The 15063-nt window shown below is 42.3% G+C and overlaps 1 protein-coding gene across 13 annotated transcripts in view; it reads left to right on the forward strand.

The window, feature by feature from the left end:
* The window catches only part of FAM13A (family with sequence similarity 13 member A), a 134278-nt gene that overhangs the window by 50576 nt on the left and 68639 nt on the right, over positions 1–15063 (forward strand). For 10 of the 13 annotated variants that reach the window (XM_075090865.1, XM_075090862.1, XM_075090858.1 and 7 more), the window contains one exon: positions 8218–8390. In XM_075090865.1, the coding sequence (XP_074946966.1) occupies positions 8218–8390 (173 nt within the window). Of the gene's footprint in view, positions 1–6173; positions 6271–7527; positions 7666–7859; positions 7878–8217; positions 8391–15063 lie in introns of those variants that run through there. The other 3 variants (XM_075090869.1, XM_075090867.1, XM_075090870.1) reach the window with 3 other exon arrangements.

Genomic DNA, 15063 nt, shown 5'->3' on the forward strand with positions numbered 1-15063 from the left:
TTTAGAGAGCAGGGTGTTGTGGGGGGCCATGTCCAAGGTATTACAGATGTCCAGATAGATGACATCCATAGCTCTTCCCTTGCCTTAAGCTCTACTATTATGGAAAGAAATGCCAGCATAGTTCAGGTATGTTTAGAGGATGTTGTTCCACAGCCTCTCTGACATCTTTGTCCCTACCAGTGTAGTACACGTAGCATTCAAACCACGATTTTGGCACTTGCTTCTTCACACACAGAAATTCTGTGCCATGGCCAGTGACATAACGAATTGGGCATCCCTTTGGAGCATCAGAATAGCAAGTGAGAGAATAATATAAGAAGTGTAAGAGGAATGTAACTGAAAAAATCTCACTGCAGAATTATCCCTGCCTTTGAAAGCCCTTTGGGCCTGGAGGATATATGGTCCTCACAGCTGCAGGAGATTCATCCAATCCAGATTCATCCCAGAAGTCCCTGACAGCAATAAAATGGTGGTGAAACTGGTGTTGTGTGAGAGCTGGCTGTACAATGAAGCTTTGGAGAACAATGCAAGTACAGCTTAAATACTTGGTCTAGTCACTGAATGACTTGAAGGGCTTTGCTGTCTCAGCATGAATTTCCACCTGATTCTCTGGGCCATCTTAGGATGACCTAAACCCTCCAGCAAAAGTCTGCATCTCCAAGCAAGGCCTGATATAATTCACTGTCACTGTTGTTACTGTTAAGTAACCTTGGTAGAGAGCTTACAGCTCTGTGTTCATGTGATTAGAAATCCCATTGAAATAGGTGGTGTTTTAAATGCAGTGAATATTTGTTTCAGGTATCAGTGACCAAATACCAAGCCTGGGTAACTTTGGCAGGTAGCTCATTCCCTGGTTATTTGACTGGACAGAACTGGTTGAATCAGGTTGGTTAACTGTCAGGCAAGAGGTACATCTGGCTAATGGTCTCCCTTTCTCATTTGTGAAGCAGAGGTAATGCTTGATGAGTGGATAGATTGACATGTAAGATTTGTGCTGATGCTAGCCAAATTGAGACTAGGGTGAGAAAGAAAACATTCTAAATTTCCTTGCATCGCTCAGCTGTGCCTATGTTTTTGCAAAGAAACATGCCTTTTTCCATTCTGTAGAATATTTGTATTGATACACACAACTAGTACGCTGAAAGGGCCCTAGGCTGACAAAATATGAAGCCCTTCAAAAGGTAATATGGACCTCTTTGTTTTGGTGGACAACTTTAAGAGTACAATTTCTTTATTAAGGAAGTTTTTGAGTGAGGTTTCTCTCTTGTCTGGAAGAGTACTATGTTCATGAAGTAGTAGATAAAAGAATGTGCTGTATATGTTTTAAATACCTCCTGGGTTTTTTTGATTATAACCTTATGGAAACATCTTCATCGTCCTTTCAATTATGACATTTAAATATAAGCTCACAGCTAGCTTATTCCAAAAATTCTGCACTTAGACTTCATAATTGCTTACTCAAATGGGTATGAATTGCCCTAATTATTTATGTGTTTATGTGTAGCTTAGGATATTGGAAGTTTTTCTTTTTCCTCCTTGAGGAGATGGGTGAGGTACTCAGAAAAGCAGGATGACCTGTTAAGGATTTGTATCTTTACTCCATGTTGATGCATATGCACAGAGCTCTCCAGGCTCATCCTGGTGTGGAGTAATCCCTGTTCTTCCAGAACAGAGAAAGATAAGAGTCACCACACCACATCAGATCTTTAGAACATATGGCATATTTGTCTTTGATCTCTGAATCCAGGAACTTCTGACACCTCACAGGGAGATGAAACATTTCTATGATGCACCCAGTCGGTTATGAAGAATCTTGGCAGTGGTATGTGTGGGATGATGCCACCTTGACTGGTCAGCTTGTGCCTCTAGGGGGAAAGGTTTTCTTGCACTTTCTTCAACACCCATTGTGATGTATGATTACACTAGTCATAAAACTGGCAAGTCTCTATAAAAACTGCAAACACAGTTCATTGCATCTGAACTTTCTGAGATGGCAAGACTTGAAAGCCAAATGTAGGATGTATGATGTAATAATTCCTTGTAGTTGTCTGCTCTTTGGTGTTTCGATTATCCTTTATTGAGAGGGTCCCTTTGATCATCAGTAGCATCTGGTACTATTTTACTTGTATTTAGCTCAGAACGAACATGTATTTCAAATTACAGAGTAGCAGACTTCAGCATAGCCCATGCTTTCAGTGGCCACAGCCTGTAACTACACTGTAACAGCCTCCAACATACCTGGTTCAGGCTGAATCTGATCTTTGTCAAATGCAGTTTGAGGTTAAGCTTCACCAGATAAAAAACCTTCAGGAGACAAACATGAAATTATTTGCCCTTCAATGAAAACATCCCTATTCTTTGGGGTTGTCCTTGGATTTACTGATACTGTCTTCCAAAGTGAAGTTTTTTATGTATTTACAAAGATTTATAGGTTTCTCTTTGGCAACCTGTATTGGTTAGATTTTGCCTGGGACACATGCCACACCACACTAGGCATCTCAGTATGCAGCAGTTCAGATGTTCAGTTCATTTGCTGGATAGATGAGAACGTCGAAAGGGAAATTACAAAATCACAGAGTGGTTGAGGTTGAAGGGACCTCTGAGGTTCATCTTGTCCAACCCTGCTGTTCAAGCGGGATCACTTAGAGCCAGCTGCACAGGACCATGTCCAGATGGGTTTTGAAAATATCCACAGATGGAGAATCCAAAATCTCCATGGGCAGCCTGTGCCAGTGCTCAGTCACCCTCACAGTGCAAACGTGTATCCTGATACTCAAAGGGAACCTCCTGTGTTTCAATTTGTGCCCATTGCCTCCTGTCCTGTCACTGGGCACCACTGAAAAGAGCCTGACTCCATCTTCTTTGGGTATTTGCTCACTTTGATAACATCCCTCCTGAGCCTTCTCTTCTGCGGGCTGAACAGTCCCAGCTCTCTCAGCCTTTCCTGAGAGGAAAGATGCACCAGTGCCTTCATCTTTGTCATGGCCCTTCATTGGACTCTCTCCAGTATGTTAATGTCTCTCTTGCACAACACTGGGGAGCCCAGAACCGGTCCCAACACTCCAGGTGTGGCCTCGTCAGTGCTGTGTAGAGGGGAAGGGTCACCTCCCTTGACCTGCTGGCAAAACTCCTAATGCAGCAGAGAACACTGTTGGCCTTCTCTGCAGCAAGGGCACATTGCTGGCTCATGGTCAACTTGTTGTCCACCAGGACTCCTGAGCCCTTCTCTGCCAAGTTGCTTTCCAGCTGGGTAGCCGCCAGCATGTACTGATTGTTCTTCCCCACGTGCAGGAGTTTGCACTTCCCCTTGTTGAACTGCACGAGCTTCTTGTCAGCCCATTTCTCCAGCCTGTCAAGGTCCCTCTGGATGGCAGCACTACCCTCTGGCATGTCAGTCACTGCTCCCAATTTCATGTCATTCACAAACTTGCTCATGGTACACTCTGTCCCATCATCCACATCATTAAGGCTAGGTACTTGCCTCCAACTAGACTTCGTACCAATGGTCAAGCAGATAAGCAATGAAGTCAGGTTAAAGTTTGCTTGATGATTGTTGTTAAATCTGGGTGGGGGGGACACACATGACACACCCTAAAAGCGGCATAAACCAAATGTGATGGTCTGTGAGCTAAAACACAAAGCATTATACTCTTTCCAGAAGTCTTCTTGAGAGAAGCAGAACAGTCTCTGTACAAGATGGTATTTTAACGAATAGGCAGTGACTTTCTTTTCTGTTTGTTAACACTTTTAAGAATATTATGAGCTGAAAACAGCCTCCTTGTTGTTAAGGGTAGTCCTTACCTGGGGAATGGGTGGGCTCTTCCACTCACAACCTTTATAAACCTTACTTGAATCTTTCTTTGTCATTCGTTGGATTGCCTGCTCTGTAGGCAAAATTCAAATGAAGGTGTGGTGCACAGGTAACTACAAATCTACAGTGCTGGGTACAGAGCATAACAAGATACAGCCTGTAGAAACATGTTACAACATGCAACAAGTTTCCATATGGGGTTTTTTTTTGTTTCCTTTTAAACTAATGTTTGAACTTCTTACATATTTCTTTTGTGCCTTTGTAATAGCCCTCCTGGCGTTTCACTGGCTATCCTCCACATCCCCCAGAGGGTAAGGTTGCACGTTAGGCTGATCACAAAAAGGGATGCGCTGGAGAAAATTAGAATATCCTTTATAAAGTGTTCATCTTTTTTTCTTCTCTCTTCTATCATTTAACAACAAAATACATTTGTCTTCCCAGTATTGTCTTGATAATGAATGACCTATAGCATTGCTGTTTTGCAAGGTATTGTCTTTACTTTGTAAGGTATTGTTCTCCCGAACTTCATTGCATGAAACATATGCATATGCATGAAAAAAGAAACATGCCAAAAATTTTTCTGTTGAGAGCTCCACCACCCAAAAAGTATTTCAGATGCCTCTGTCCATAGTTCTTTAATCTGCTTTGTGAGGAATTCAAATTACAGAAGTCTCTGTCTTCCCACAGGCACATCCTCATCTCAGTGGCAGCCCAGTGAAGTGCTGCTGTTACAATAGCTTTGCAGGTGGCTTTTTCACAGGGTCACTAAAAACTGTAGAATTAGTTCCTTCCTATTGTTAATAAGGATTAAAGACACATTACTTAAATGAAAGAGTTAACTTTTAATACATATGAGTTCAAGGAATATTTTTTTCTACATATATTTTTATACTGATGCAGCTGGGAGCAATTTTGCACTGAGAGAAAGTAAACCTAAGTTTAATTCAGATATAAGTTGCCATTAGTTGTAGACTATATTGCTAAAGAAATAACTACAATGCTATGATATTGTGTTCCAAAGCTATCAAAATACTAGCTTGTAGATCATGCGGAACAGAGGATGGAGAAGACTGGTTCCTTCCACTTTTTAATGACTTTGAAGTGCCCTAAAAATGCAGTGGTAATCCTGAATTTGAATCTGATCTTTCAAACAGAGTTTTCCTGCAGAGCTTGTATGTGATTGGCGTGCCTTTTGTTGGAAGTGCATGCATCCAAGTGATCTTTTACTGCCAGAAAACGAGAAGAATTGAAGACTGTACCAAAACTTCTTTTTTTTTTTAACTTTTAGCGTACCAGAATAATAAATAGTTTTTTAATAGAATTCTCCAGTATAAGGAGCTTCTGTAAATCAGTGTGAAGTTCATGAACAGTTTGCACAGAGGAAATCTGATACATGCTGTTCGGCAGATGTTGCCTGTTTCCTAGCACTTCTTGTTGGGCAAGGCAGATTCTACAACTGCAGTACCTGGTAGCAAAATTATTTACTTTTGTTAATTGTGTCCTTAAAATCAGGATGCACATGGCGTGGTAGGGGTGGAAAGGCTGGCTTCCTGCTGTTTTCCAGGCTTCGATTGTTGCTGGCATATATAGTACATCACAGAAGTTGCCTGTTTTGTGCACACATGTGTGCTTCGGTAAAGTACTAACCGGACAGTGTAGGCGCTGTTTTAGTTTAGAGGTTTGTGCATATGTATAGTCATCATTTCATGTTTCCCTGGTGGAGAGCTTTTCTGGTATGCATGGCATCAGCTCTAGCAGGTAGTAGTGAGGTAGCACCAAAAGGCCATGGTGAGAGGTGTCCCTGGGCAGGCACGACAGACAACAGTCACCTCCAGCTCTAGAAAAACTAAATAAGTAACTGCAAGTTTTTAGTGGGGAGGAAAGGCTTCTCTCTTCTATCATTTAATTCAGCCATTCCAGCAGAATTCAGTGAGTTGGTACCTCCAGATCCCAGGCCTTGCTGCCTCCCATTGTGATTCCCTCCTGTAAAGTTGCCCACGTGTAGCTCCCTGCCTCCCCTCCTCCGCGCAGGCGTGGTCTTCCCTTTTTAAATCACAGTACAGCTGCCATTTGATAGCAGCTAAGAGCCATGGCCAGGTGTCCACGTGCTGTGTGCCCAGTTCCCATGGTGTCAAGGCATTGACTGCTGCAGGCGATGGGCTAACAGGGTATCGCTGGAAGCCGGCGGTGGTCCAGAGGTGAGAACTTGACTCTGGGCAAAATGCCCATTGACACCAGCAAAGGCAGGGTCTTGCTGAGAGCATGTGGTCTAGAGGCTGAAACTAGGAAGCTCTCTCAACATATATCTCTGGTTTCCCTTTGCCTCTAATATATGTATTATTTTTCAGTTTATTCTCTTCAGAGCTCAGTAAGAAGCAGCTTTCTGTCCCATGGAACTTTGCAACACACACAAAGCATTAGAGAACAACTGTGAGCAAAACAAGCATTACAAAACAGAGGTAAACCCAATAATTTTACAAAAAAAAAAACGTTAGGGTAAGCCAGGTATGAAAAGGGCTCAGGAGTGATCCAGAAAGTCTGACTTTACTGTCCAACAGGTTTGAAGAAACTATAGCAGGCAGATGAATTAGTAAACAAATGAATAATTAGGGATATTAGGAGGCACCAGCATTACTTTAGAGAAAAAATTGTCACAGAGGAGCCAGTGAGCGTGTGGATAGGTGCAGTCAATGTAGTGCACTTGAATTTTCAAAAGGTTTTGGTAGGATTATCAAAAGTTTTTAAAGAAACAAAGATGTCTTGTGATTAGAATGAAAGACACTTGATGGATTAATAATTAGAAAGCAATAAAAATATATGGTTGGTTTATCAGTGGAGAGAGGTTTCCTGTGAAGTCCCTCAGGGAACTTTGTTGGAGTCTGTGCTATTCAACCGCTTCAATAATGACCCAGAAAGAGACTGAATGTGCTGATAATAGGAAATTATTCAAGGTAGGAAAAACTGAATGCTGGCTACAGGGACTTAGAGAAGGCTCCTAATTTACTCTGTATTGGGTGAAAAAATGATTAGTTGAATTTTCATCACTGTATGCTAACTAATGTCCACAAAGCCCCACAAATTATATAAATGTCTATACTGATGAGCTCCAGATTAGCTATTGTTTTCAGAAGAGATCTTGATACTGCAGAAATGTCACAAAGCTGTCAGCTCAGTAAGCAATCATGAAAGCAAATAAAAAGTTGGATTTTGATAAGAAGCCACCATTAAATCTGCCTACATATATAATGCTACCTGCAGTTCTGACTAAAGTTCAACAAGGACTTAGTGGAAGGGGAAAAGGTGTAGATAAAAGCAGCAAAAAGGATCAAATGCATCAAAATGATTTCTGTAAAATGAGAGACTATATAAACTGGGATTTTTCTGGCTGATTAGAGACTACTGCTGGAGCAGTATGAAGTCAAGAATGGTATGGGGAAGGTGGGCACAGAACAATTATTTGCAAATTATCTTAATTCATAAACAAGGGAAAGATTATCTGTCACCATATCTAAAATAGAAGTACTTTTTTGCAGTTTAGATCAATGCATAACAATGTTGTGAAACTCCCGGCCATAGGATCTTGCAAAGGATAAAGATAGAAGTGAACACAAGAGAAAACTGAATGTAATCACAAAGGTTAGGTTCAATGTTTGCTGTTAAACACAGTGAACCAGATGCAACCTCCAAGTCAAAAGCCCTGAACCATAGACTGCCAAAAGCTGGGGCGTTGCATGAGGGGCAGACCTCCAAACTTGCTCTCCTTCTACCCTAAGCATCCTTTACCTGCCACTGATACTGGACACCCATCTGACGCAGCACTGTCTTTTCTTATGTTCTGTACACTTCTGCCGAAGGTCAGAGCAAGAGCCCTGGCCTCCCTGTGGATGGGCTCAGTGATGCTTGGAAACTTTGTCTTGGATTGAGGGAGCCCAGCTTCCAACTCTGTGTCCTGGCTGCCTCAGCAAAGAACACCAATCCAGAATGTTCATAGCCCTAGAAATTCCCTTCTAGGGCACATGTTGACATCAGTTGGCTTTGAAAGGATGGGAGGGGGGATTGAGAAGAGGTATATAATGCTTTTACCATGTGTTTCTCCAGTTTTGTCACAAAGCAAATTCAATTGGAAGGTTTTTAGTCTGTCTTCTGTGATACAGAAAATTATTTTACTTACCTTCCTTTTTTAAATTTTACTCTTGCCCCTGTTCTTTCAATAGACACACCTTTATTTTTCTTTAAATAGTCTTTGTCAAGCAGAATGTTTGATTTATGTTTTATAGTATTATTTTGCACCTTGTCATATTCTTTGTACACTGCTACAGAATGTCTTTTTTGTTACAGATTATCTGAAAAGGCTGCCCTGCCCTCTCTTGTTTTCATGTTTTGTTTTTCTCTCTTTGCTTCTGTAGATGACAAAGTCCACAATGGAAGGATCCAGCCAAACGTGCCTAATGCCACAACCAGACCTGTCAGATGGAATACCTCAGGTCAGCCTCCAATTAAGAGACAGTGGTTCATGTTGGAAAGGGATGGATTTAACAGATGAAATCTCCTTCATTAACAGTGATGCCTTTTTTTCCAGGTTAGTGCTCCTTTTTTTGTCTCTGTGCTTGTTTCCTTCTTTGTTCTGTACCTGCTCCTCCAGCTCTGAGCATTTTGAACACATTTTTTTCCATTGATGCTTACAAAGTCAGTATGCTGGGGTGTAAGGCAAATTAATGTGCATATCCCTATTCAAGCCACGCATTCCAACAGATTCCTTACAACGCCAGCTCTGTGCTTTAGTTTGCCTTTCCAGTATAAATTTTCAAGCATATGAAGATAGCCTGCTTGGTGAGGGAGTGCAGATGGGCAGGACTGATCTAAGATCAGGCACTAGAAATTACATTGAGCACAAGGTGCAACCAAAGTGTAAGGTATCTCTTCTGAGTAATTAAGCATATTTGATCTGCCCGGTGTAAGTCTTAACAGATGGCTGATGTTATTGCCATTCTCAATTCAAAAAGGAAGGGGCTTTTGAGGGGTTTTATCTTTCTGGCAGGAATGACGAATGTACTAGTGTTTTTCAGACAAGACAGAGAATAAAAGAGTATCTGTAGAGTGTCTATAAGAGTATCTACCTGAATTTATCTATGAGAGTCGGTCTGTCTAGAGCATCTGTAAGAGTATCTATCTAAAAGCGTATCATAAGTTTTGATTGCTGGCACTTTGTCCATGAGGTGAACAGGTAACAGGCAATTTGGTTTCTTGTAAAGTTCTTCCCTGAACATCAGACTGAACCAGTATCTTTTTGTTGTTCTCAGGATATTGAATTGAGTCTGCCATTCCTTTTCTTCTTCTGTCCAGTGCAGCACACGAAGGATTCAGGTTACTGTGGGAAATTGCTGTATCCTACTGAAATATGGGGTTGGCCTAATGTGGGAAATAGTGCTATTTACATGTCATGAAACACGACACTGCAGTGTCTCTGCATACCAGGGCAGAACACAAAGCAGAGGCAGTGCTGCCAGACACGTAACTGAGTGACTTCACTGTGTAAGCAGGAGACCGGTGCTATTCTCAGCACTAGTGCAGACAGACAGCACTCAGCTTATGAGACAAGTTAGCAAATTATGCACTAACACCAGATTTTGGTTCATTATAATGGTGGGACAAGTTAGGAGATTATGCACTAACACAAGATTTTGAATCATAATGATGGTGGTGAAGCATAGATGTCAAATCCAGTTTCTAGCCCTTGCAGGCACACTTGCTCTTTAACTTATAGGAGTGTCAGCTGTGTTGTTTACTGTCCCCAAGCCTGCCCCTAAAACTCCTACAGCCAGAAGACATCAGGTTTGTTTACACATCTTCATTAATCCCACTCCTTTTGAGTGAGATGAGTTAGGAAACAACTACTAAAGCAGGTCAGCTGGCAAAACTGAGAAGGCAATACAATTCTACCAGCTAGACAGGGCCAAGCAGGTGGGGCTAGGTCAGAAGTTACAGCTTCTTGCATTGGTATGCTGGAGCTTGGTAGACAGTGTGCTCCTGCCTGTACTCCATGTTTTGTGGTGTAAAGGGAGTGCTCGAGAGTTGAAACAAAGGACAGCTGAGTCTTGCGTCTGGGAAGGTATGTGTGACTGACGTACTTTATGAGATGCCCAAAAAAATTGTGATTATTTTAGGAGAACGTTTCCCAAAAGACGTAATTATTTGCTGTAGGAATTCATACTTTCCCAACAATGTGTAATTTCTTAGAAGAGTACTGTTGAAGTATGGGACAGTTGGGCCAATACCGGCACAGGACATTAAGCACCAAATGAGATGTGTTTGTAATTAGGCAGAAGCCTAATCTCCATGTTCAGGCCTTGAGATGAAGATGTCTGCATCTCTAATTTTATCTGGGAAATTAACAATCTGTAGAAATTAGTTCTCTTGTAATGCCATTTTGTTCAAGAATGTCCTAGTTTTCTGTGCTGTATCACGCTTCTGTACATATTTACCTAATTGGGTTGAGTATCTGCACTGCTGTTAGCTTCCATACTTTTCTGTTGGTAATCTGCTGCTGCTGAAGCAGTTTGGTAGTGCTTGCTCTTTTCTGCCCAGCTCCAGGATGGCAGGTTCCTGGGCAGGATGGAATGGAGAGGAGGCGCTGGACCACCCCTAAGAGAAAAGAGGGGAGAGACATCTTTAGCAGACCTAACATACTTGGGGGATAGCTGTCTGTGCAACAGTCAGAAACCCCGATTCCCTGGCATTAATGTAGTGCTCTGATATATCAGGAGTGGTTTTAAACATGCTTTTGGCAGCTTGTGTCACTCCTGAGTAATCTAAGCTCACAGTGAGGTATTACCTGGTATTATCTCAGTGCAAGGCCACATTAGGAGTTTTCACCTTTTTCAGCAAAAGGACTCTGGCATCTGACCTACACTATCAAGTGCTTTGCAAACACACTGCTATTCATATTGGTGGGTTTTGTGTCACAAGGTACTAACAGTTCTTAAATAAATGCTATCTTTAATTATATGTAATTATCAGATACGTTTTAGTGAAATGACTGTATCTGCTCAGCTATCATATGATCTTTGTTAGAAAAGAATAAAGGTTGTTCTTGGCAATGATTATCATGTGCTGTTTCATGAAACCGCCTGTGGTTTGTTGCCTTTCCATGCTCAGATACCATGATATGGGTGGATTAGAAGATGATGAAGGGCTCCACAGAACAGTAGATGTAGAACTCCACCTTTAGCAGGCTCACAAGTGTAACAGTGAAGAAATAATCCCACACACGTAGCCCATAAGGCCCCTGCCAACAAGGACTGTAATAAATTTTCAATCAGTTTTATTCAACACTGTAGCAGAGGTCTTCAGAGAGAAAATGAGAGACTTCTGGTTGATTAGTAATTTTTGATACTATTTAAAATCCCTCTTAGCATGTGTCTTTGTACAGTTGCCCTTAAAATGAAGATCCACATAGTAAGTAGCCGCTACAGTTGTGACTATGTCTTTTAGAATGGCTTACCAGTTCTTAAAATATTGAAAGACATGTTATGCCTCCCTACAGGTATGATATTCCTCATTGCAGAATTTTTTTTAAGGTTTTGCTGTCATTTGAAATACGTGAAATATCAGTTGCAGTCAAAACATATTGCAGAACATAAAATCTGTATCACCTTCTGTTCACAACTGTTATCTTAAGAAAATGGTATTTGTAAAGTTGATATGTTCTCTTTTCTGACCAAAATGGGTCGATTAACTATATGTACCCATAATCCCCACTAGCACATAATGTATATGTTCCCTTGAAAATTGCCTCATGATTATAACTGTGTGCCAAGGGCAAACTGATAATTATGCAGTAGCAGAAAAACATATCTGTAGTGCAGTCTTCAAGTAAATCCCAAAACAGTGGAGAAAGAGAGAAAGGAAGGGGCAGTTCCTCTGAAAGAGGTCAGTCCTCTGCAAGAAGCATGAAAGTCTGGAGGCAATATGCAGACTGTTACATATATCTGTGAGGCTAGAGCTTCAGAGCAGGGCAGCCAAACATCCAGACCCTGGGAACCACACACAGAGCCACAAGACCCATGCCACAGACCTCAGGAGCCAGGTGAGGCAGCGACTTTGGGACTAGGGTGTAGGCAGGAGGGAACAGGGCTCCCCAGGGCCTTACCAGACCCTCATTGAGAGGGGGCTTGGGTGGGCTTGCATCTTTGTGAAGCTCAGAGTGCTTGTTTGGGTCCCGCTTTCTTTCTATTATCTAGAAGGAAAAAGTCCACTCAAAGCTCTGGTTCAGAAGGGGCATACATAACTGCAGTAGGAACTGGAGTGATTTTGGATGTGCCTAGAAGTGCGAAAACTTAGGTGCTTCCAATCACAGATTCAAATGGATTTTACTTCAGGGAATAGGATATATTAAGATTTAAGTGGGTACAAAGGTAGGAGTGTCTCTTGGCATGCAGTGCTCTTAGCCTTTCGTGCTAACCTTCATATATAAGCAAAGAAAAGGGATAGCCTTCAGGCAGTAGGGAAAACGCTTCCTGCAGCCAAAATGTGAGGCAGGGGATTGTTGATGGTAAGCAGAAATGTCTCTCCTGATGCTGGCTCAGAGGTGTATGCTGTCTGCAGATTTTGGTGTCACCATTCTGGATCTTTTGCCCAGGAAAGGGTGCTGAAATAGGCTTTGCTGTTGTATATGGCTGTTCTAGCACTTGCTGGAGCTGCATCTCTTTGCAGTCCTCGTGCTGTTTTGAAGGAGGATCCCTCAGTGGGAGGGCACCCTGCTGTCTGTGGTGCTGTGAGGCTCAGTGCATGTTCCCTAGGTGGAAATATCGATCAAAGAAGTGCGATCGGGGTACCTTTCCTTGCTAGTAGTTGTCAGGTGCATGTATGGCAGCCAAACTTCATGAAAAACATTGTGCAGTTCCTCAGAGCTAAAGCTTTGAGCAGCCACGGCTGTCATACAGTAAACAAGTTGCCTTCTCCAGCACTTTCTAGCCGTGGCTTTGTGTGCCGAAGATCATAAAGTCTTGTTTGTGGCTGCAGCCACAGCTGTAATGAGATTTGCCAGCACAGATACCCCATGCTGGCTTTCTAACATGTGCATGTTCTCAAAGAGAAGGTTTGTTTATATCAACCTTTTGTTCACAAAGATCCTTATATCTGGCCTATGTCCTGCAAATAAAGGGATCACATGCTGTAGTAGCCTCCCTAAAATAAGGGGTGCGTTAACATACCCTGCTGCACTCTCTTCTTAATGACACTGCATGTTCTCATTTTTAATTGTTGAGGTATGAAAGCACATGTATTTGTACACTGAGAAGTTTGTGCTTACTATAAACACTTTCCCTATTTGTTGGCTTTCCTTTTAGCAGCTGCGGTTTAAAACGAAGGCAAGCCAAAACTTACCATTATTCTTTGGCATGTGATAAGAACTTGGGTGCCTGTTGTTGCCAGAACAAATCAAACAGGGGGGCTGGTGTTATTTGCTTAGCTGACTATTTTTGTTTAGGTTTGGGGTTTTTTTGTTTTTGAAGACTGTCATGCCAGTACATTCAGTCCCTATGCAAAGTAATAATTTGCCTTATCACTCAGGAGCCTTGCTGCCAGGTTTACATAAGGGATTGCAGCCAGGCAGCCGGCAGGGCTGCCCTCCGACAGCCGTGGATTCTTCGAGAAAACTGCTCAGGAAAGGAGCAAAGGTCTGGAATGAAGTCGGTGGGGAGGTGGGGAGAGCGGTTGCCTTCCGCATCGTTCAGCAGCAGCCTCTGGTGGGCCCTGCTGTGAGTCCTCACAGAGGACCTTTTATGTAAGGTATTGTGGCTGTTTGTCACTTTCTCTCTTTAGGTTGTGTTGAGTTAGTTTTTCCAAGCTGACTCATTTAACTTTGAGAGTACATTTGTCTCCACCCTCCTATGCAATCAATTCCCTTCTTTCTTGCATTGTGAGATGCTGGCAGTAGGAACTGCCTTACATAATGAGTTAAGAAAAGCATTCAGTTTTCTAAAAACGCAGCCACAAAGACATGTGATTTATGTGTCTCTCCAAGGTAGGTGACTGTGAATGGCAAGTCAGGGTGTGGTCTCAGCTCTTCCTGGGTTCTTCTTCCCTGTCTGTAGCCAAGATGTAATGACAGTCACAGAAACATGTAATTAGGTAGATTTTTTTTCCATCCAAGTCACCGGGTGGATTTCAGTTTACTTTTCCAAGCATTTGCCCTCTCTCTTCCACCCTGCACAGGTTACTCCTTTAGATTAGACTTTGTCCATTACACTATTCTGACCTTCCTATTTACCTCTAGCCATCTTATCTTTGCCTCTCTATGCAGGATTTACCTGGTGACAAATTATGGTTTATGGGATGGAGAGCATTTTGAATCTGATGCCCTGACCTGTGCCCCAGGAGTGGGGGTTCATCTTGGAAGCAATGAGAATCATAAATGAAACAAAGATCTGATGACTGTTAGGTGTAGAAAGCAGCACTTTAATGAAATACCATGCATATGGAAACAAAAGTTCCTCTTTCAGTCCTTAAGCCAAGTAAGTGTATTAGCTTTTCCTGTTTCCTGGGAGAGCATCCAGCAGCCTTAGAAACCAGAAAGTGACTACAGTAAGTCCACAGCAGTTGAGTAACAAAGCTGAAAAAAACCTGACTGCCTTTCTGTATCTCAGGCATTGCCCTGTCAGCTAGAAGGAGTCTTTATTTTGTCATCTCTTTCATTTCTTTTGTATCTGCTTTTGCTGTGAGGAGAAAGTCCCCTCATCTCAAGAGGCCAGTGGCTTCCTGATACCGACTGGGTCAGATAATAGTTTTTGCTGTGGGAAATAAGGTGCAAACATCTGTGACAATTCTGAAGTAATTTTCAAACAAAAGGATCAGTGACCTCTTATGGGAGAACACATGGTGGATATTAAGGAATTTAAGCTAGCCTTGGAAATCATTGTGCTTTTAATATTTGTGTTCACAAAAAACAAGATAACCATCACTAACCTTTCTTACTAACAACTAGGGAAGAGGCAGAGCCTCCACACTGTGACCTGACTTGTTTTTACTGCAGTAAGTGAGTAGTTCCCTCTCCTGTAGCTTCCTTAGCCTTTCTCCTGAAGCGCCTGGTGCATTGTTCAGCTGAGGAGGTTCAGCATAGCATGCCTTGTTTCCGGTAGCTTTGCAGAGCAAGCAGTTTTCTACCACCTGAAGCTGTGAGGTACTCCTTCCTGTGCGGCTTCCCAGAGGAGACCTGGGCCTGCGTCCTGCAGGCAGTCTGCAGGAAGATCAGC

This window comes from Phalacrocorax aristotelis, chromosome 4 (genome assembly GCF_949628215.1).
Source record: "Phalacrocorax aristotelis chromosome 4, bGulAri2.1, whole genome shotgun sequence".
In the NCBI taxonomy this organism is placed as follows: Eukaryota; Metazoa; Chordata; class Aves; order Suliformes; family Phalacrocoracidae; genus Phalacrocorax; species Phalacrocorax aristotelis.